The sequence below is a fragment of the Fundulus heteroclitus genome, unplaced genomic scaffold (assembly GCF_011125445.2).
Source record: "Fundulus heteroclitus isolate FHET01 unplaced genomic scaffold, MU-UCD_Fhet_4.1 scaffold_37, whole genome shotgun sequence".
Classification (NCBI taxonomy): Eukaryota; Metazoa; Chordata; class Actinopteri; order Cyprinodontiformes; family Fundulidae; genus Fundulus; species Fundulus heteroclitus.
Genome location: NW_023396781.1, coordinates 2,403,572 through 2,427,945, shown reverse-complemented (window position 1 = coordinate 2,427,945; position 24,374 = coordinate 2,403,572). Strand labels below are relative to the sequence as shown.

General features: G+C 40.4%; 1 protein-coding gene across 1 annotated transcript in view; it reads right to left on the bottom strand.

Moving 5' to 3' along the window:
* The window catches only part of ltbp1 (latent transforming growth factor beta binding protein 1), a 300,540-nt gene that overhangs the window by 274,948 nt on the left and 1,218 nt on the right, over positions 1–24,374 (bottom strand). The window contains exons 2-3 of the mRNA XM_036130647.1: positions 19,405–19,475; positions 6,547–6,871 (exon numbers count right to left, since the gene is read on the bottom strand). Coding sequence (XP_035986540.1) covers positions 6,547–6,871; positions 19,405–19,475 — 396 coding nt within the window. The remainder of the gene's footprint in view (positions 1–6,546; positions 6,872–19,404; positions 19,476–24,374) is intronic.

Below are 24,374 nucleotides of genomic sequence, written 5' to 3'. Positions count from 1 at the left end.
ATTCAGGCCGACATGAGTCTTATTCACGTAGTAGATTTTTTTTTTTATTGCCAAAGCCGAACTACACAGAATTGAAGATATCACAATATTGCCCATCTGTAATGATCTCAGCACTTATGCTGGGCTGATCATCCACTCAACACACCGGCCCAAGTTCTGCCACGTCTTCAATCAGCCTTCATCAGATCCACCTGTCTCCAGCTCTATTTAATCAGCCTTCTGTCCAAGCAAAAGTGCCAGAACGTCTTGTGCCACCTCGATGAGACTATCCAGCATTCTCAATTATTTGCCTGCCAGCCTGTTTGTTGCCCGACCTGATCTGTTTTTTGTCTCTGAGTCTGCCTAACCCCTTTCAAGTTCTGTTGCCTGTCTGGACACCTACCGATCGGCCTGTGGTCCTCTGCATCGGCCTGGAGTTGTCCTGGACCTGGACCTCTGAATCTGGACTGCCTGCCTGTTGCCCGACCCTGATCTGTTTGTGAGTAACCGCATCTGACTAATCCCTGTGTGCCTCTAAACTCAGCCGGACTCCGGACCTGGACTGGACCCTGACCCGCTCTGGACAATCCCTTGGACCTTCTCTGGATTTCTAATTCTGCCTGAACTGGACTGTCTGCCCATTGCCCGACCCCTATTCCATTGTGAGTACCGCTTCTGTCTAATCCCTGAACGCGTCTGTAAACAGCCGGATTCTGGATTGGACCCTGACCCGTTCGGGATACTTCTTTGGACCCTCTCTGGATTTCTAACCCCTCGGCTCCTTCCCCGGACCCCCGTTTATCAGCCCCGCTTCCTCATTACTAGCCGACGCTCGGAGTACCCCGCTCCCGACTCTCCAGGTTAGTGTCTACTCCTTAGTCCCTCAATACAGCAGCATTCCCTGGTCATTAACCAGCTGTTTGCCTCCAGGGTTCCTGCAGACGTGAGCCGCTCGGGTTGCCGTGCTACCGCCATTAAATAAATACTCAAAAACGTCACTGACCTTGTCTTGGTTGTTTACTGGGTCCAGTCTTGGTTCTTGATACCATCACAATCTCTGACCACACACCCATTGTGCCCCAGAGGAATATAGGCTTGAAGCCATCTTTTAACCAATGGAGATTTAATGCGTCTCTTGTTAACGTCAAGGAGTTAATTGCTTTTATTAGATCAGAGTTTAACAATTATCTAGACATCAATAATACTCCTGAAACATCTCCTATTATGCTGTGGGATTGTGCTAAGGCCTATTTAAGAAGAGTGATCATCTCCTACACAACAGCAAAAAAAAAGACAAAAAGCAGCTAAACAGAAAGAATTAGAAGACAAAATTAAAGATCTGGAACTTCAACATAAAAAGAGTAGGGCACCCAGTATTCTGAATGATTTGAATACAATTCGCAGAGACCTCCAAGATCTACTATCAGAAAAGAATGAGGGCAACCTCCGCTTTGCCAAACAGCAGTATTATGAACATGGAAACAAAGCGGGAAGACTCCTGGCCTTTCGGATTAAAAAAAAACAACAGTCGTCAAATGTAGTTCAAAAGCTAAAATCGGGTAATAAATCCATTTAAAAACCAAAAGAAATAGCTGAGGCATTTGCAGAATTTGACAAAGTCCTATACAGAGACACAGATACCTGTAGAGATGAAGATAGAATTGTAAATTATCTAAAAAATATAAATGTTTCTGAATTGCCTGATACAATAGCTAAACAATTAGACGAGCCAATTCGAGAAGGAGAAATTAGAAAAGTTATTTTGTCCCTCAAAAATAATAAGTGTCCTGGCCCGGATGGTTTTATAAATTATTTCTATAAACATTTCATAGATAATGTAACCCCTCTTTTACTAGAAGCATATTCCCATTCCCTAGAGGCTAAGAAAATGGCACCCTCCTGGTCTGATGCAGTAATTGTTGTTTTGCACAAAGAAGGAAAAGACCCCACAGACTGTGGATCATATAGACCGTTATCAATGCTTAATGCAGACGTGCGCATCCTGACAGGTATACTGGCTAGACGATTAAATGGCATAATAACTCAAATTATACATCCGGATCAAACTGGGTTTATCACTGGGAGACATTGTGGAAATAATGTACGTCGACTATTAAACATCATTGCACATCAAAAAGAATTTAAAGCTATGACGGCTGTAATATCTCTAGATGCCCAAAAAGCCTTTGATCATGTGTCATGGAAATACCTCATTCAAACATTAAAGAGGTTTAAGACCTAAGTGTATAGAATTGATACACACATTATACTCATCTCCAAAAGCAGCTGTTAGAGTTAATGGCTCTCGGTCGTCTAATTTCAGGCTGGAACAAGGTTGTAGGCAGGGGTGCCCTCTGTCCCCCCTTCTGTTTGCGATCAGCATTGAGCCATTGGACCAACTTATTAGGGATAATGAAGGAATTAAAGGAATTTTGATTGGTACAGAGGAACATAAAATATCTCTTTATGCAGATGATGTTTTGCTATATCTGTCTGATCCTACGTCGTCAATTCCATGCTTGAAGGAAATGATTTCTGTATATGGGTATTTTTCTGCCGATAAAATAAATGTTGAGAAGACAGAGGCAATGGATGTTAATATTAATATACCACTGGGGGTAAAACAACAAAGTGGCTTTAGGATCCAAGAGGATTCTCACACGAGACTGCTGAGCATTGAACAAGTGAAGTGCTCTGTGCCGTTAAAGGTATTGCCATTTTTAGATATTCCAATAAAAGGAACTGCCACTGTGGACTAGAGCTACACTACACAAAGTAAGAGCTGCTTTTAAGTTGCCAAGAGGTTTATCAGTATTATCAAGCATTTGACATATCAAATGCTTCACCCCTAGTTCCTTGGACAAAACTTTTTCAAAATAGGCTGAACAGGGGCTCACGTTTCTACATCAGTTAATTACCAGGAATTACCTCATGACATTCAAAGAATTGTGTGGGCATTTTCATCTTAAAAAAATGATTTTTTCCCATACCTACAGTTGCATTCCTTTTTGTCTACACACAGGGATTGGGAAAGAGTCCAATAGAGAAATTACTAATTCAATTCCCAAAGGTTGATGGGGATAAGAAGCTGATAACAAAATTACATAAGATGTTTTTGTCCATGAACCTTAGTGGACCCACTTGGACAAAAAGATGGGAAGCAGAGACGGCCAAAACTATTTCTGATGATATATGGCAAGGAGTCTGGACTGAGGCACATCGAGTTACAAGCTCAAATACATGGCAGGAATATAAATGGAAAATTATCTGCAGATATTTCAGGACCCCAGACGTAGTAGTGAAGACAGATCCAAAAGTACCAAGTTTGTGTTGGAGAAACTGTGGCTCTGCAGTCCCCAATCATACACACATGTTTTGATCATGCCCCAAATTGCAAAACTTTTGGGATGAAGTGTACAAGGCTATAAACTAGATCTTTCAGGAGGTTATCCCCAAGGATGTAATGTTCGCAATACTCGGTATTCTTCCGGTTGGACTGCAAGGACGAGCCAAATCATCTCTCTTAAAGTCTAACTCTTGGACTGAAAAAAAATCCTGAAAACCGTTGAATAACATCCAGAACAAGGTAAACTTTGAATATTCATGTATCAAAAGTGTTCAAATTAAGTTTAAATATGAAATATTGCGCATTTTTTACACCGATTATGGTATTCCGCATTTCAGTGCTGCCTTCGTTTACGATCGGCCATTTCCGACGTGTGACGTCAGTTCAAGAACACCGAGAATGCGCGAAGCAAACTTGCCTAGAAACACACAGGCGTTTACGTTGTACAACCGGTACGGCGAACAAGGATATATGGATGTTTTCCAGTATCTTCTTTCACACACATGAGCAGACCGCGTCATCCCCTTACAATCAGCTGACTGTTTACGTTTTTTCCGGCGTGTCTGGCTGCACGTCCCGATTCACACTCCATTCAGACAAATTTCAGACATTCATAATAATACTAGCTTCCTTACCGTGCCACACGGTTTCCAGTGATGATTCTGCTTAGCAGTGTAATGAACCTCAGCGTCTGTCATTGTTTCCTGCGTCTGTAAATCCTTATTAGATATTAATTTGTCTTATCCACGTCCCAAAAGCCGACAATGTCTAACCATAACATCCTGAATGTTACGGGCGCCGCCATTTTGATTTGGTCCCGCCTTCAATCCCAGAGGATTGAAGGCGCAACCAAGGAACCGGGATAGTGTGGTGTGTAAACGGTCGTCTCGGCTTGGTTAACTGATCCAAGCTCAGACTGGTCTCGCCTTGGCTCGGTTAAAAAAAGTGTAGTGTAAACGGGCCTATAAACTCATCTACCTTCATTACCCCAGCCTAACTGTTCCCATTATGTCCCTGTCATTCACACATGCTCCCTACTCTTACTACAGATCTCAATGTTATCTGTAAACATCAACCTTTTTGGGTACTCCCATCTGACCTCATGCTTCAACTTGTTCATTACCACTACAATCAAGAAGAGGGTCAGAGCTGATTCCTGATGTCATTTCAAACCCAACTTGACTAATCTGCCCCTCCTATTCTACACCTTAACACTGTCTCACTGTGGGCTGTTTATGCTATGTCAGTTTCTCTCTTGTCACTGTCATAAATATTCTCCTGATCCAGCAAGCAACACTATTTTTTTACATGATACCAGTCCGCCACAAGATCAAGACAGAGATGTACAGGGTAGACAAACTATTGCACACACTTGCAACAATGGGCAAGAAAGAGTGACCAATTAATCTGGTAATCAAAATGTGAGAGGAAGCACAGATACCCAGAGAGAACTGAAACATGGCTTGGAAGAGCATGCAACTCAATGTTGTTTGCTCATGTATCGGAAAATTTGAATATTAAAAAAATATTGTTCTCTGCCCCATAAATGGAAGGGGAAAAATAACGCTGCCCACCCTGAAACTGATGTGAAGTGCCACATGTAAGATAACAATCATGAGAAGTCACTAATGGATAATAAGTTGGTTGGAGAAGAGATTTTCAGTTTACCAGCACAACACTGCATATAGGTATGAACAGCTTATAAGAACCAGTGATCTTGCAACAGTACACTGCCAAATCTGATCTGGAAATTGTGCAATTAGATTATTTAAATGGTGAGAAAGACTTTTATAAATTAAGCAAAAATATGTTTATTTTGAAGAGACTGCAGCTCTAAATGGAACTTTTAGTACTTTATCCAGTTGAGAGGTAAGTTGATTTCCACACATGATGCATAAGTGCTGTATATAGGTTTTAACAGTGGATTACTGCAGTGACTTTGTCCATGAATCAGTTAGTGAAACTGCAACAGTTGGTAAAAAACTACAGAAAAGAGGTTGAGCAACTGGTGGGCTGGTGCAGAGACAACAGCCTGGTCCTGAACGTGGAGAAGACGAAGGAGATCATCGTCGACTTCAGAAAAACCGGCCCCACCACGCTCCACTGCTCATCAACAACTCAGCTGTGGAGGTGGTCAGCATCACCAAGTTCCTGGGGGTGCACATCATGGACAACCTCAGCTGGTCTGGGAACATCACGTCACTGGTGAAGAGGGCACAGAAACGACTGTACTTCCTGCGGAGGATGAGGAGAGCCCACCTGCCCCCAGCCATCCTCACGACCTTCTACAGAAGCACCATAGAGAGCATTCTGACCAGCTGTCTCTCTGTGTGGTGTGCAGGCTGCAGTGCCTCCGACTGGAAGAACGTGAGGAGAGTGGTGAGGACAGCAGGAGGGATCATCTGGGCTCCTCTTCCCTCCATCAAGGACATCTCATCACAGCGCTGTGTGTCCCGAGCCCGTAACATCATCGGGGACCCCTTACACCCCCACCATGGACTGTTCTCCCTGCTGCCCTCTGGGAAGAGGTTCCACAGCATCCGCTGCAGGTCCACCAGGTTCTGCAAAAGCTTTTTCCCTGTTGCCATCAGACTGTTGAACTGCTGGAACTGCTAAAAGCCACAAAAGGGACTCTGAACTGCTGAGGTCGCAAAATGGACTCTGTACCACATTCGCATATTGCACATTTGCACATATGCCATCAGACTGTGAATTGCTGAAGCCACAAAATGGACACTGTATCACATTCGTATATCTGCAAATTTATACATTTGCACATAGGCTTCAGAAATGCTGAACTGCTGAAGCCACAAATGGACTCTGTACCACATTTGCATATTGCACATTTGCACATATGCCATCAGACTGTTGAACTGCTAAAGCCACAATACGGACTCTGAACTGTTGAAGCCACAAATGGACTCTGTACCACATTCGTATATTGCACGGTTCTAATAATACTCACCTGTACACTGTGAATCGCACACTGTCTATTTCCCCTGCATTGTTTACATTGTTTACATTTCGATTGTTTACATAAATAACTGCTGCACCTTATCCTGAAACTTACTGCAATTTACTGTGATTTTTCAAGCTGTATGCGAACGAAATTTCGTTCTGTACGCACTCTGTGCATACAAAATGACAAATAAAGTTGTCTAAGTCTAAGTCTACATGGAACACACAACATACCAAAGCTTAGATAAAAGACCAATACTTACTGCTGTTGGATATGTTGCTGGATGTAATGGGGTCTCACAAACTGGGGGGCCGCCTTGACAGTTAACTTCATCTGGGCCAGGTTATTAGTGGAGGTGTAACCATTTGGTGACACTTGCTGAGGTATAGGCCTCTGTGGTACCACGTTGTTTCGATTTGTGTGACTGTTAGTGTGGCCATTGGTGGGTTCACTCCCAGGCACCACTGGATTGGAGTGTGCCGGCACCGTGGTCTGTTCACATGCCTTCCCCTTTGAGCCCGGTTTGCAGACACAGAGCTGAGGCCTAAGGCACATTCCTCCATTCTGGCACGGAGGGAAGCAGTTGGCTACAGTACAAAATTATAACAGAGAAGAAAAGAACAAAGAACAATATTGAGTCAATATGGTAAGATTATACACTGAAAAACAAAAGATAATTGACAAGTTCACAATGATTTTCTCGAATCTAAACAAATATACAGTTTATTAATCAATCAACAAATACGGATATGCACATTTCACCTGTTGTGTTCAAACTGTGATACATTCACACAGGTTTCTGTGTATATTCCCCTTGGTGAAACCAGTTTTGATTTTATATTAGATATCATATTACTGCTTTTAAGAACACACTGGATCCAGCTACTCAGGCATTGGAAAATATATGTGAAAGTAGGGGCAACTGGGGCTCAATGGGATAAGTAGTTGTCTTGCAGTTGGAAGATTGTGGACGTGTGACTGTGACGCGTTCAAATTAAGCGCTGTTATTGCTGAAAATCTGACCTCACCTTTAAAGAGCCATTTTTGTGGGTGAATTTCATAAACAACTTTTCCTGACTTCCTGTTCATCAAGACGAGACGAATCATAAAAAAACACAAGCATTGAGGAGGAGCAGCCAGAAAATCATCCCAACATGCGGGGCGCTGCAGTGGACGGCCCGTCTGGGGAGGAGAGGGAGGGGGGTGTAACTGCAATTTCTCATTGTAGTTATGATTACTTTGAAGTAGTAGACACCCTGTGATATTAAATATATGATTTAGAAAATGGTTTAGGACAGAGCTGCTGGGACTGGCAATCCCATATGGATGTGTTTGAGTAATATATATGTGTTATTGTTAAGCCCCACCTTTAAAATCCCTAACTATAAGAGGTGAACTCAACTAAGCTCTCCATCCAAATGGGTCTGGGATGGTATTACCATGGACAGAGGCAATTTGTTGAAGCTAGTGTCAGGGAATGTTAGTCTAGCTCTAGCTTTGTTGAACCAATGCCCCCCTGACCATTACAAGATCTTTGCACCCCCTCCTCAAAAAAAGAAAAATACAGGGTGATGGTGCTTTAAGTGTCCTTGTAGTAAATAATGTGTTAAGACTGAAGGACTTCAACTGACATTGGGTTTTATGATGAAGGAAGCCATTTTTTGCCTAAAATCCCTGTTTTTATTGGATTGGAGCTGAATTTATGCCCCCAACAATTTGATGTGCTGCTAAACAAATATGACCATTTTACAGGAAATGAAAGCATTGATTTTAAACATTGCCTCCAAAATGTATGTTTTTGAGACATATAATAGGTCATTTTTATACATTACTTAACTGGAGAAACTGGTAAACGACATAGAAATGTTATTTTAGTTGCAACATGACCCTGAGACTTTGAGTTGCTACTAAGATTTTCCCGGGAAGGGCTGTGAAGTGGAGTTTAACAGGCCCCACAGCCTTTGGGGATGACTGAATTGGATAATAATGGTCCAATGAAAAACATGTTTTTTCAGGTCTCTGATACAGTTTTGTTGGACCTCTTACAGGTGTGTGAAATTAGAGTATAATATGGGAAGTTTGAATAGAAGTGGTTCATATTTATATTACAGTTACATTCACAATATCACCACATTTAACCCAAGGTGTATTAAGCAAAGTGGAACATAGGGGAGGGAAAAGACCACTACTGCAGAATTTGTTGAAAATTAGTTTTACTGCTATATTCAGAGAAGCCGAACAACATACGTTCACAACATTCACATGATCAACCGTAAACCAATAAAAACAGAAATCGTTCACGCATCCATTAATGTGCTCTAGGCTTTTTGAAAACCATCTGAGACCTGAGACCTGAGGGGGAAAATGGATGCGATCTGGAATTATTGAAGTCTTGAAAAACAAATGAGGACTGAGACGCTGAGGGAAACAAAGTCAATTTTAAAGAAGAAAAACATTATTGGACTAATCAATCACTTAATCTGGATGGCATTAACTTGGCCTCTGGTAATAAAGTAAAAAATCTTGGTGTTGTTTTCGACCAAGACATGTCATTTAAATCCCATATTAAACAGGTTTCCAGAGTTTCCTTTTTTCACCTCAGGAATATCGCCAAAATTAGAAACATTCTGTCCAGGAGAGATGCTGAAAAACTAGTCCATGCATTTGTTACTTCAAGGCTGGACTATTGTAATTCTTTACTATCAGGAAGTCCACAAAATGCAGTTCAAAGTCTTCAGCTGATCCAAAATGCTGCAGCAAGAGTTCTGATGAAAATCAACAAGAGGGATCATATTTCTCCTATTTTAGCTTCCCTTCATTGGCTTCCTGTTAAATCAAGAATAGAATTTAAAATTCTCCTTCTAACATATAAAGCCCTTAATAATCAAGCTCCATCATATATCAGAGCTCTGATTACCCCGTATGTTCCTAACAGAGCACTTCGCTCTCAGACTGCAGGTCTGCTGGTGGTTCCTAGAGTCTCTAAAAGTACAATGGGAGGCAGATCCTTTAGCTATCAGGCTCCTCTCCTGTGGAACCAACTCCCAGTTTTGCTCCGTGAGGCAGACACCCCGTCTACTTTTAAGACTAATCTTAAAACTTTCCTTTTTGACAAAGCTTATAGTTAGAGTGGCTCATGTTACCCTGAGCTACCTCTATAGTTATGCTGCTATAGGCTTAGGCTACTGGAGGACATCAGGGCCTATTTTTCTCTCTCCATTGATTTCTACTGTCCAGTCAGTCAGTTGACTGGAGAACAAATCTGGAGAACAGTTGTTCTCCAGATTTGCATTGTATTACATTGAAATGACTGTTGTTATTTCAGCTTCTAACTCTTTGTTCTCTCTCTTTTTTTTCATAGAAGGTACACCTGGTCTGGCGTTCTGTTAGGTGTGACATCATCCAGAGAAGACGGCTCACCCGCTACTACCATCTAATGTAGAACAGATTACTGGATCAATGTGTGCTTCTGTGCTTTTTTGTCTCTCTTGTTGTGTCTCTGCTCTGTCTTCTGTAACCCCAGTCGGTCGAGGCAGATGACCGTTCATACTGAGCCCGGTTCTGCTGGAGGTTTTTCCTTCCCGTTAAAGGGGAGTTTTTCTTTCCACTGTCGCTTCATGCTTGCTCAGTATGAGGGATTGCTGCAAAGCCATGGACAATGCAGACGACTCTCCCTGTGGCTCTACGCTTCTCCAGGAGTGAATGCTGCTTGTCGGGACTTTGAAGCAATCAACTGGTTCCCTTATATAGGAAATTTTTGACCAATCTGTATAATATGATTGACTTTGTAAAGTGCCTCGAGATGACATGTTTCATGAATTGGCGCAGTATAAATAAAATTAAATTGAATTGAAATCCTCCTGGGCCTCCTGCAATCTATTATTACCTCATTGGTCTTGGTTGTGTGCAGCATCAAATTGTTCCTGGAGCACCACTGTGTCAGATTGTGGACCTCATCTCTGTAATGGTTCTCATAATTTTTCGAGAAGAGAAAACCACCACAGTGATTTCGTCTGCAAACTTCACAACCATGTTTGTGGGGTGTAAGGAAAACAGTCGTGGGTGAAGAGAGAAGGGCTGAGAACACAACCCTGCGGCGTGCCGGTGTTAGGGATCAGGGGTCAGATAAGCATTTCCCTATCCTCACCACCTGGGTCCAGTGGGTGAGGAAGTCATTGATGCAGGTGCAGACAGGTGTGGATAATCCCAGGTTGTGGAGTTTTAGAGCCACCATGTCTGGGAGCACAGTGTTGAAGGTTAAACTGAAATCCATGAATAGCATTCTGACATACTTGATGTTTGGATGCTGCAGATGAGTCAGAGCCGTGTGACGTGTTAACAAGACAGCATCCTCAGTGGAGCGATTCTCCCAATATGCAATTTTGCAATAAATGGCACTAATAAAAAAACATGCTTTTATAAAAATTATTTTTATTTATTTTTCAAGCACTTTTCAGAATTGGAATGAAAACATCCTGGTGCCATAAAATGTGGCCCATAATGGCTAAATCACTAATCATAACACCCTTATGTTCATACAATGTGTAAACAAATGTGTAAATAAATACCTGTTTTCACTCTGAAATATTTGTTTGCCTCTAAAGTGAAACTTATATGTCTATGTATTTGGTCTGTTTTTTTGGTCTTGTCGTATGTTCTGTGTTTTATGCTGCTGCCTTGGCCAGCTCACTCTTGGAAAAGAGGTTTGAACCTCAATTAGGTTTTTTTCCTGGTTAGATAATGAATACTACTACATGCTATTGGTAGACCTGTTAATGTAGTTGCTGCTGTCCCTGCAGGTTCCTCCATTTTTGAGAAGTTTTTCTTATCTGAACAAATTGTGCATATGAGAACTAGTAATTGTCCCCTTGACTTTTTTCAACTAAGTTGTTGAAAGAGGTTTTGAAACATAATTGATCATATTCCTTTGTGTGTTATTAACTCCTGTTTTAGTTCAGGAGTTATGCCAAAGACTTTTAAACAAGCAATCATACAGCCTCTACTTAGAAAACCTCACTTAGACCCCTTGGTTTTAGCTACTTTTTAGGTCTAGTTCTCATTTTACCAAGAAACAGCAATTTTCTAAAGATATTTTTGAAATTTCTGTCTGGCTTCAGACTGCAACATAGCATAGAGTCTGCTTTACTAATATAAAATAAAATAATAATAATAATAATTGCTATGTCCATTGTCGGTACATGCCCAGCGTTCCTGGTGCTGCTGGACCTCATAGCAGCCTTTGATCATTCTGTCCTGTCTCACTTAAGCCACCATGTTGGTCTCCGTTACTCAGCCCTTAAATGGTTTAAATCCAATCTGGCAGACAGTTCTTTTAGTTATTATTAATAAAGTATCTTCTTCCAGTGCTCGTGTGGGGTGCCACAGGGTTCCATTCCTGGATCCTCTCCTTTTTTTCCTCTATCTGCTGTGACTTGGTGCAAATTAAGACTCAGTCTTTCCACTGTTATGTAGAGGATCTTCTTATTTACCTGTCTTTAAAATCTTTTTTAAATTAACAAAAGGCTGAACACATTCTGTTTGGTGGGAAGGCCACCATTGCCGTCATTGCTCTGAATGATAAATTCAGAATCAAAAATCTTTATTGTTATTATGTAACCATAATGAAATTTTCGGCACAGAGACACAATCAAGACAAGGTTTCAATAGTTGAATGCACGACAACACTTCCTGAGAAGTTAAAAGCATGCAACTAGTCCTTAGCTTCTAATAAGAGTTAAATGTTCGATTGAAAAAACACAGATAGTCACTTAATAGAATTATATAAATTACTGGGCAAATGCATGAATATGTTAGACAAGAGACTCCCAGGCAGGTAGAAAAGTCTGAAAATAGTCATTACACGGCCAAATTTCCCCATTGTGGGATAATATAGGAAGTATTATTTTATGGTATTAGCAAAAACTGAAAAGTTGAAGTTAATTGGCTCAAGTACCAGATTTAGAAGATGATACATGAAATAAAGTGAGAACACACATAGATAGGTTATCAGAGTTTAGTCCGTGAATCCACCTGCTTCAGAGAATTTTCCGGTTGTCTGTGGAGGTTTGACCGATCTGAGTGTCTCTTTCTCTGGTGGTTGTGTTATTGTAACTGCAACTGCAGTTTTTTTTTCTTTTTTTTGTGTGTGTTCTGGTAATGTGAGCATGATTAAACATGCCGCCTTTAATATAGCAATAAAAAAGCTTGTTGCATTTGTTTGTTTTTTTATTTTAGTTTTTTTAACATTGGGGGGTGCGTCAACCCGGTGGGAACACAGAAGAGGGTGCTAAAAAAGTTTGGGAACCGCTGTTCTAAATGGTTTCTGGTAAACAAGACCTCTTGTGGCTTTCTTTCAACAGCAGCTCTTTTCTTGCTACTCTTACATTAAGGCCAATGTTCCCTCGATTCAGCGCGCACAGCAAATCTATGCTGCGCAGTAAATAAAATCCAAGTTGAACTGTAAACAAAATAACAATAAACCTGGTTATTTTGTACTATTTTGCAATTCTGGTGAAACAGTGTTCCATGGTCTCACTCTGTGAGCTCCAGGTGCTGATCGGAGCGCACCACTGATTGATGGGAGGGGTAGAGGCCGTTACTTGAGCACGTTGCGCTGTGCGTCTTTCTGGGACCTGTTACAGAAAAAAATTACCGATCTACCCTAAGTAGAAAGCTTACTTGGAACTTCCGACTGAATGGCGGTGGAGTAAGTTGTGTCTTGGCGTGCTCCTGCGGGGTTAGCTGCTTATTGTTCCATTATTACCTGGCACTTTTTCTCGACTTCGACTTCAAGAGATACGTAACCTATACAGTGATCACTATCTTTCTTTTCCTGGATACTAAAATGCCATCAAAGCCTGTTAAAGGAGGAAATTTGATTCAGTCCCACCTGCGGCCTGGTCCTCGTGGTGAGTCCTCGACCTGTGCTGAGTCATCCCCTGGGTCCGTGCCGCTGCAATTAGCGATACCAGCAGTCTTAAACAGGAGCTGCTTGCGGCTCTCCGGGATGACTTTACTGCTATACTTAAAGCAGAGCTTCATGCTGTTCTTGGTGAAAGTCTTTCTTCGATTAAATCCGAGCTGCTATCCTTCAACAAGGAATTGTCCTCTGGCCTCACTGCGGTGCAGGAGAGTTTTACGGGGCTAAACGTAACGGTTGCTGAGATGGAGAAATCCTTATCCACCTGCACTGATGACAACGGTAGCCTCCGGAAGACGGTAGACACCCTTACTAAAACTGTGGCACAGGTGGAGGATAAATGTGATGACTTGGAGTCCCGGTCCCGGCGTCAGAACATCCGCATCATTGGAGTCCCGGAGGATGACCCTTTATCGGCCTCGACGGCTGCGGTCTATCGGTTGCTAAAGGAAGCCTTCGGTTTTGTGGAGGAACCGCTGGTAGACCGCGCTCACCGTATCCCAGGGGTGTCAAACATACGGCCCGCGGGCCATATGTTTGACACCGGACAATTTAGTCCGGCCCTGTGGCTATATGCATTATCATTATAAAAAAAATAATAATATATATATATTTTTTTTATTTATTTTTTCCCCCAGTGTCCTGTCTGGCAATGTGGCAATAATAATTGTTGTCTTAATGCCAAAAAGAGCTCATCATATTTGACTTTCACAAGTGGAGCAGTATAGTGCTCCGCTTGATTTATGAATGTAAATAGTTTTATTATGATTCATGTGGGAAATATCTCAAATGATATGGACACTACAATGGGAAAGTAGGAGAGGAATGGAAGAACAAGAAGAAAAAAAAACAAAAGGTAAAAGAAAGAGGAGATAAAAGGAAGAGAATGATAAAACTATTGAAAAAAACATGTACTTTGTTTAATTGAAAATATGCAGTTCCTATATTGTCCCCGAGGGGCGCTGTGTTTTAATTAGCAGATTAAGCTTCAGGTGTGGAAAATTTTTAATAATTTCTTAATTTTTATCTGTTTGATGTATTTTGTCATGCAGGACAGTGTTTTTAAGTTCCAAAAAATGTGAATAAATGTTTTTCAACATTGTACAATCACTGTGATCAGTTCTTATGCATAATGCACAAGTAAATGTTTAACTGAGTAAAAGTATTGTTGAAATTGCACATACTTTTCTTAAAAACGCTGAGGTTATTCATAATATATTTTGTAAAAGTGAAATTAATTTAATATAAAAATCAACAACAAGTCCACATTTATTAGTTCTATTTAATCTTGCAATGAGTTAACTCGTGTGGCCCTCTTGAGATCAGATAAAGCTGTATGCGGCCCCTCAACCAAAATGAGTTTGACACCCCTGCCGTATCCCGATCCCCAAACCCAAGACAGGTGAATGCCCTCGCCCCATCGTAGCTAAGCTACATTATTACACTGACTGCGTGAAAATCCTGTCGAAGGCAAGGGAGCTGCAGCGGATCAAGATGAACGGTATGACTATCTTCGTTTTCCTTGATTATACTACCAGGACGGCCCGAGCACGAGCAGCCTTTACAGACTGCCGTCGCCGGCTCTGTGGCATTGAGGGGGTCCGGTTCGGCTTGCTTCATCCGGCACCATTGCAGATTTCCCATGGTGGAACTACGTGAGTTTTCACCTCTCCGGAGGAGGCCAATATCAACATCGGGTCTATTGCCAAATAAGAGCTATAATCACAAATATTTGTTTCACATTCTGGGAACTTTGTTTGGTCTGGTTAAATAATATTTTCACATTAAGAAGAAATGGGAAGTAGGGAAAGGGGGGAAAAAAAACTGTTTCAAAATGGTTGCAGTTTACTTGTGTATTTCAAATATTGGTTGTTTTCTGTGGGTGTTGTTGATTTCCTAGAATAGTGCCTATTGTATATTTAAATTTTTTCTCTATTCTGCTGATTCTGCAGGACTCGCTTAGTATCACAGGGAGTTTTTTTTTGTTGATGTTGCGCTATTTGGCTGTAAGGATAAGTTTTCTAGTGGCTCCTGTTGGAGTCTGCACGGTCCCTTCATTTGGGGAAGGGCAGAGTGCAAGCATGGGGTGGGGGAAATTGTTTGTATATGTCTTTTTTTTTTTTTTGTCCCTTCTTGAGGTTTGAGGGGGTGGCAATATCCTTCAACTTCTGTTATAAACAATTGGTCACATGTCCGTTGACTTGAAAGCTTCTTCAGCTCCGGTTAGATTCCTAAGTTGGCAGAATTTTGCCCCCCTAGTCTCTCAAATCGCATCAGATTTTCGGAGATGGAACTCTCTCCCTCTTTCACTAATTGGCAGAATTAATGTTATTAAAATGAATGTTCTACCTAGATTTCTTTTTTTATTTCAATGTATCCCTTTATTCTTACCTAAACAGTTCTTCAAGACCCTGGATCAGATGGTTTCTTCATTTTTATGGAACAATAAGGCCCCCAGATTGAGGCTTTCTCTATTGCAACAGTTCACCACAAGTGGTGGTCTTTCCTTACCCAATTTTGCAATGTATTACTAGTCTTCACATATTCAGAAATTGATTTATTGGCTGAATTCACCCAATCTGTTCTGGTGTAAACTTGAAATTCAATCAATATCCACATCTTTTTCACCTGCCTCAATTATCTATTCATCATTACCAATTAAACTACCCTCTGTTACTACAAATCCTATAGTGCTCAATACGCTTAAGATCTGGTCACAATTTAGGTCCCATTATAAATTTATGTCTCCCTCTAATAAAATGCCGTTATTAAAAAATCCTATATTTTCTCCTGCTACCACTAATGTTGGCTATAGAGTTTGGCATCAGAGAGGCAATTGTACAATGAGAGATCTCTACAAAGATGGTCTATTTCTTAGTTTTACGGAGTTGTCTTTAAAATTTAACCTACCTACTTCTCATCTGTTTCTCTATTTCCAAATTAGACATTGTGTTTCTTCGTTGTTCCCAAATTTTCCAACTCTTCCTGTTGACACACCATGGGTCGACCTACTAGTTTTGAAACCCAATCTGAAATCACACCATTCTAATATATATGGAAAACTTATCGGAATTGAGCCTGACTCATCGGGTAAATCCAGAACTCTTTGGGAACGTGAATTGGGTGTTGAGCTGTCTGATTCATGGAGGGATAAAGTTATTCTCAGTAGACGCCAAAGCACACCATGTGCCAGGTTACAGCTTGTACAGTTTAAAGTGATAAACAGAGTCCACTTCTCAAAATCCCGTCTTTCTAAAATTTTTCCTTGGATTTTGGACCAGTGTGATCGGTGCCGGACCTCTCCCTGCAACCTAAGTCATATGTTTTTCTTTTGCCCAAGTTTACAAAAATTTTGGGACTATGTCTTTTCCACACTCTCAGGGCTCTTTGGAATCCAGATTCGAAGCGATCCGCTAATTGCCATTTTTGGAGTTCCAGGGACCTCACTTAATCTGTCGCCCCTGCAGGGGGAGGTCTTGGCTTTCTGTTCTGTCCTTGCCAGGCGATGCATTTTACTCTGCTGGAAATCTCCTATAGCTCCATCTACTTCTCAATGGCTTAATACTGTTAGATCATACTTACGGATAGAAAAGATCCTATTAACAGTAAAAGGTAATTCAGCAAGCTTTACTCACAAGTGGGCACCTCTTATGACATACATAAAATCTCTGCCTTTATAATGTATAGATTGATGTGACTGACCCATCATGTCATGTGACTTAAATTTACAAATTTACAGAATAATTGAGTGAAATGCTGTTGCCTTTTAGCTTTTCTATGTCGTCCAACCCCTCCTCCAACCCACCCCTAATTCTTTTTTTTTTTTTGTAATTATACTTAATTGGTCTCGTTTTTGTTATGTCAATATGGGGATTTATGTTCGTTACGGGAAAAGGGAAGGGAAGAGGGAAAGAAGGGGGAAAGGGGAGAAGAAGGAGGGAAGGAAGAGGGATGGGGGAAAAAAGGGAAAAATCTGTGTAAAAAAGAAATCGGAGAAGTCATGTATGCTTTATACGATGTATGTAATAACAATATATGTATGATCTCCTGATGAACAAATACACAAAGAAATTGTTCGGAACTGAGAGCGTCCCCTCGTATTAGAACAGCGATGTGTGGCTGAGAATATTAAAATAAATTATTGACAGGGGCAGAAAACGGTAACGCTTGAAAATATATTAATCCAGAAGTGATTAGACATTTAATGATTGTCTGATCAGCCTCTCCTGACAGAAATTTCTGTCGAGTATTTTCCCTCCAGCATACAGGCTCCTCCAGATAAGGACACACCTTTCCCAACACTTCTTTGTGCAGATCTCAGCTAAAAATATGGAAAAACTCAGTTAGCCCAAACAATGCTGCACGGTAGCGGGCGTAATTTGCTGGTGTTATCAGCTGCAGTGGAAGTTCTTTGCAGTGCAAAGTACTGCTGGTTTCTGACCAGCCTTGTTGTTCTACCTCCATTTTTTAAAAGCAACCCTGTTTATACATTTCTGATTTTATGAGCAAACGCCCGAGGACTACATTAATATATGTATATATATAAGAAGCTTGTATTTGTATAGAGTTTTATCAAGTCTGATGACCCCAAAATGCTTTACACTGGTCAGTCATTCACCCATTCATGCACACATTCACACCCTGATGGTGGTGAGCTATGTTTGTAGCCACAGCTGCCCTGGAGCAGACTGACAGAAGAGAGGCTGCACAATACCACATGCTACTGCTAAAAATCACTGCAGAAAATGTAAATAATTTAATGCCAATAAAATTTTAACTCTGAAAGATGTCTCTCAGTTCTTAATTAGCAGGGCCCCATACTCTGACAGAAAGCATACTATACAGCTCTTAAAACTATCCAAGATTTTTATCTTTTCCATGTAATCGGGCTAAATCAGTTGTATCTAAACTAGGTAATCTAAAATATATTATTATTGTTATTTGATCATTTTAGTAAGCCATGTAGCTTGTTATAATCTCAGGTTTTGGACAGGCGTAATGTAGCCTCAGTGTGCACGTGCGATGTTGCTCACAGAGGTCAAGTGAACGCTCAGGGAGTTTGTGTGTTTGCTCAGACACATGAAAAATTAAGGGGGAACACTGCATAAAGCCCTGCACCCATATTCACAAAGAATCCTCTTAGTGATGTCATATTAGGGAAAAAGATCTTAGAATTTGCCGAATTCTGAGATTTTTCTAAGAATTTTATCTCGGTTATTCACAAAGCATCCGAGGCCTTCAGAGAGCTCCTAAAGTGAACAGATGTTGGGAGAAGTGAGGATGAGTTTTAGCAAGCCAAATAGTGCCTTAAGCATGGAAGACGGTGGGAACAGAGAGACCTGATTGGCTGATCCACCACCTAAACAGTAGAGGAAATGAGCATATGAACTTCTTTAACAATCAGGCAATAATTTTATGTAAATAAAATAAACTTCATCATCCACAAGCGGGGAAATTGATTTGTTTCAGTGGCTCTAGTAACATAATTTTATTGAGGATAAATAAACATTAGGAAAACTGTTGAATAATCATGAATAAAAAATGGAAAAATGCACAAAGAATAAAGTACAGAGGAAAAAGTATATTATTGATAGAAATGCTCTCAATAATAAACATTTTAGGAGAAATGGAAAAAGTTGCAAAACAATAAAATACACACGCGAGACAAGATAAAAGCAGTGAGAAAGTATTTTATAAAACATATTTTCTTTCACTACCAAATATGAGATATATTGTGCTGGTCAATCACAGTTTCTAGCTGTAACCTGACAAAATCTGTAAAAGTTAAAGAGGCATGAATATGCTCCCAGATCTGAAAACTCAAACAAATACAGGTACTTTTCTTTATTTTTTATTTATGTATTTATTTTCAAATAAATTAGGACATAACTGCTATCTTATATCAGTCAATTGATCTTTGGTCACTGTTAATGTGGAAAACTGTCCACCTTTTTAGTCAAATTCATACAGCAACCACAAAAATGCAGAGTTTGGACAGTTCCTATTGAAGCAACTCTTTGGGAAACAACAAAACTTCATATTCACATATTCTCTTTAAAAAGAGTGTTACCAACAAAAAGAAAAGCGTGTTGTTTTAAAGTATTTAAAGGTATTGTACGGCACATGTTATGTATATTAAAACCAGTATTTACATATCAACTAGAGAACATGTAGCTAGAAAAGAATGTAGCTAAGACTTACGCTTGGTGCACCTCTGCGATCCCTGAGTTTTACTCCATCCATGGCAGCACTGGCCTCCACAGACATTCACCCTGCAAACAGAAACAAGCAGAGAAAGTCACAATGGTACAAGCAGGTAACACAATGCCAGCACAGAGGTACATGATATATGTAGTTATATGTAGCTAACAGATATATGTAGTGATTGTTTCGACACCAGCACTATGTTTTAATGTTTTGAAAAATCATCTGGAGATTACTGTACAGAGAAGGATTCTTGATAAAATGATGAACATTATGAACAACCCTGAGTATCCTCTTCATCAGACTGCTGAACAGAAACAGAGTGTCTTCAGTCAGAGGCTTCTCCATACCCACTGTAAGACAGACCACAACGGGAGATCCTCCCTGCCTGCAGCCATCAGCATCTACAATATCTCTGTGAAGAAACCATGCATGGGGTTGTTGCACAGCTAGAGAGCTCTTTTAGTGACTGCTGCATCCTGGATGCTCAAATGAGTATAGAATAGAATAGAATTCAATTTTTTTGTCATTGCATTGTCACAAGTACAGAGCAACAAAATGTGTTCTCTGCTTTTAACCCATCCCCTTGGGGAGCAGTGGGCTGCCATGTGCAGCGCCCGGGGAGCAATCAGGGGTTAAGGGTCTTGCTCAGGGACCCAGAGTGCAGGCAGTGGGGATCAAACCGGGTACTTGCATCCTTCTCTGAGTGCAAGCGTGCTGCTCTAACCACTAGGCCAACACTCCCCTATGCCACAGGTCCTTCCTCTCAGCTGCTGTTAGAGTGTATAATCTCTGTTGCTCACAATAAACTCAATAAGTGTTTACAACATGATAATGGTTGCACGAGTTCTAATCTGAGCAGAAATCATTTACACCGCCTGTCAGATACCAGTTCCCTTTTTTTTTACATGTCCTGTGTGGCAGTGTAGTATTAAGAATTGTTGTCTTAATGCCAAAGAGAGCCCAACAGATTTTAACTTTCACAAGTGGAGCATTAAGACTGCTTTCACCATAGTGCTCCACTTGATTTACATATGCAAAAAGCTTTATTAGATTTTATTCTGGGATTTTCTAATGTTCAATGGACACAAAAATGGGCAGGTAGGAGAAAAAAAAAAGAAAAAGATGAGACAGCATGTTGAAAGGTAGAAAAGTTAAAAAAATAGAGGAGGATGAAAAGGAGAGAGCAAAATAACATTGCGGAGTCTGCTTCTACACCTGCAAAGAGAGATAGGGATAGAAATAAACCGATACAGTATTACAGGTACAAACAACCAATTCAATTTTCAAATCATGAAACATGTCATCTCAAGGCACTTTACAAAGTCAAGTTCAATCATATTATACAGATTGGGTCAGATTATACAGATTGGTCAAAAATGTCCTATATAAGGGAACCAGTTGATTGCATCAAAGTCCCGACAAGCAGCATTCACTCCTGGAGAAGCGTAGAGCTACAGGAAGAGTCGTCTGCATTGTCCATGGCTTTGCAGCAATCCCTCATACTGAGCAAGCATGAAGCGACAGTGGGAAGAAAAACTCCCCATTAGCGGGAAGGAAAAATCTCCAGCAGAACCGGGCTCAGTATGAACGGTCATCTGCCTCGACCGACTGGGGTTACAGAAGACAGAACAGAGACACAACAAGAGAGACAAAAAAGCACAGAAGCACACATTGATCCAGTAATCTGTTCTACATTAGATGGTAGTAGCAGGTGAGCCGTCTTCTCTGGATGATGTCACAGTTAACAGAACGTCATACCAGGTGTACCTACTATGAAGATAAAAGAGAGAGAGCAAAAAGTTAAAAGCTGAAATGACGACAGTCATTTCAATGTAATACAATGCAAAACTGGAGAACAGTAGAAATCAGTAGAGTGAGAAAATTAGACCCTGATGTCCTCCAGCAGCCTAGGCCTATCACAGCATAACTATAGAGGTAGCTCAGGGTATGAGCCACTCTAACTATAAGCTTTGTCAAAAAGGAACGTTTTAAGATTAGTCTTAAAAGTAGACGGGGTGTCTGCCTCACGGACCAAAACTGGGAGTTGGTTCCACAGGAGAGGAGCCTGATAGCTAAAGGATCTGCCTCCCATTCTACTTTTAGAGACTCTAGGAACCACCAGCAGACCTGCAGTCTGAGAGCGAAGTGCTCTGTTAGGAACATACGGGGTAATCAGAGCTCTGATATATGATGGAGCTTGATTATTAAGGGCTTTATACGTTAGAAGAAGAATTTTAAATTCTGTTCTTGATTTAACAGGAAGCCAATGAAGGGAAGCTAAAATTGGAGAAATATGATCCCTCTTGTTGATTTTCATCAGAACTCTTGCTGCAGCATTTTGGATCAGCTGAAGGCTTTGAACTGCATTTTGTGGAATTCCTGATAGTAAAGAATTACAATAGTCCAGCCTTGAAGTAACAAATGCATGGACCAGTTTTTCAGCATCACCCCTGGATAGAATGTTTCTAATTTTGGCGATATTCCTGAGGTGAAAAAAGGAAACTCTGGAAACCTGTTTAATATGGGATTTAAATGACATGTCTTGGTCAAAAATAACACCAAGATTTTTTACTTTATTACCAGAGGCCAAGTTAATGCCATCCAGATTAAGTGATTGATTAAGAACTTTATTTTTTTGAAGACTCTGGTCCAAAGATTACAACTTCTGTCTTGTCAGAATTTAAATGCAGGAAATTTAAAGTCATTCAGCTTTTGATGTCATCAAGACATGCCTGTAGTCAAAGTAACTGATTGGATTCATCAGGATTTATGGATAAATATAGCTGAGTATCATCAGCATAACAGTGGAAATTAATCCCATGCTGTCTGATAATTTTGCTGATTGGAAGCATATATATAGTAAATAGAATTGGTCCAAGGACTGAACCCTGTGGTATTCCACAAGTGACTCTAGAGTTTGAGGAAGATTTATTATTAACATGAACAAACTGGAATCTGTCCTACAGATAAGATTTAAACCAGCCTAATGCTTTTCCCTTAATCCCTACAGTATGCTCAAGTCTTTGTAGGAGAATATTGTGATCAACTGTGTCAAATGCAGCACTGAGATCTAACAGGACAAGTACAATGTTCCATTAAGAGGGGTACAAAATCCTTCTAAATATTTAAAGATATGTTTTAAAGTAATGCAATAATTATTCTCCATGGTAATAATGTTTATATTATTGTAACTTACTTATTAATTTAACAAGTTAAAAAAGTAATACCTGACAACAAGCTTCAAAGACAACACAATAGTACGAGGATTAACGTTACTGGGCTGAGAAGGAGCAATGCTTGTTTAGCATTAACAGCATTGTTTTACACCAGAGAGCTGCCTCTTGCTGCATGGCCAATATAGAGATGGTAGGTTTTCAAAGAGGCCTTGGAATAACCTCCTCCAGGCCAGAGACTGGTTCTATTATCTACACTCACTAGAAACAGAATCTTCGAAGTCTTGTAACTGTTTTTTTAATAACTTAAAATACCACTCTTAAACTTTCACCTCAGTTCTGCTTTCTTAAATTCAACAGAAGCAACAAGTGTGTAGACATAATAGAACTCATCTTTCTTAAATATAGTTCATCCTATATAAAGTGGGTGTGCTTAGAGCAATATAGTCCATATTGCTATTGTCTGCGTGGTTGCTCTGGTGGACTGGCAGCACATCTGTCACAGGCAGCTAGTTTAAATGAGCATAGTGGTACAGACCCACAGCACCACAGACTGAACCACAGTAGCAGCCCTACTCTGAGCACCAATCGCCTCAACCGGACCCAGCAGCTGCAGCACAGGCACGCGCCATCTGGACACTGTCTCAAAAACTTTATGTTAGCGTCTCATCATCCCTCATTCCCATAGAATTGGAGAATTGGCCTGATGTAGCAGCTTGTTGGCAGAATTGAAAGTTTCAATTAAAAATCACATGTTAAACCAAATGTTAAAGGAAACCATCCTTCAGATTGTTACTAAAACAGTGTGTGAGCGCTGTCTTGCCTGACTGCAGGTGTCATGGTTTAAAAAATAGTTTCAAAACCACAAAATGTTTCTATCAAACCGTTCCTATGATTCCATCAAACCATACAAGTCTCATTAAATATGGGATGCCAGAGAAAGTATGGTAGTGACTGGAGCTTTCCCCAGCTATATGCAACATTGAATAATGCAACGCTGCACCTCCCCCACCTGTTGCTTTGCCATGCCAGTCAGCTGTCTGAAAAAAGCCCCAAGACATTTTCGTCCCTGACAGAGATGATGTGGCTGGTTAGAAATATCTACAGTCACAAAAAAACTACCCATGGCAAGCCATGAGTGGTCTGTCTATAAAGCAGCAGAGTGTGGGGTGTGTACCTGAGCAGATAGCCCCAGTAATGAGCAGTCTGATATCCACAGGAACATGTTACTTCAAAGAGTTCAAATAGTCTGCCTCTTTTCATTCTTATATAAAAATCAACTGTATATAAATAAATTTGTACATACTGTTATTAAAACCATAATCAAAATGCAATATTATTTTAGCAGCTCAGTCTGATTTGTTGTTTTGTTAAACAAAACAATTACATTATTCTTATGCCTTATCTTGTTTTAACCTATGAAGACTCAAGAATGTGGGTCCAAACATGTGCTTTTAGACACCTGAAAAAGGCTGACAAAAATAGTTCCTTTTCAAACGTTTGTTTAATCGAACCTCATTTACAGATCTGTCAAGAGAACTAAAAATAGAAGGAGAAATAGATCATTTTTAGATATCAAAAAGCCTATGTTCGACTAAAATTCTCAGGTCATAAGAGGTTAAATCTTTACAGTGATTTTAACTTTAGGTTATCATCCAATCCCAGCCCATGCCTGATAAGAACCCACCCTGATAGAACCTGGGTTTCCACCAAGCACCAACATGCTGAAAGCAGAATTTAATGTTCACAGAATTTTACTCTGAGTGAAAATATGTCCCTGTTTCATATTTT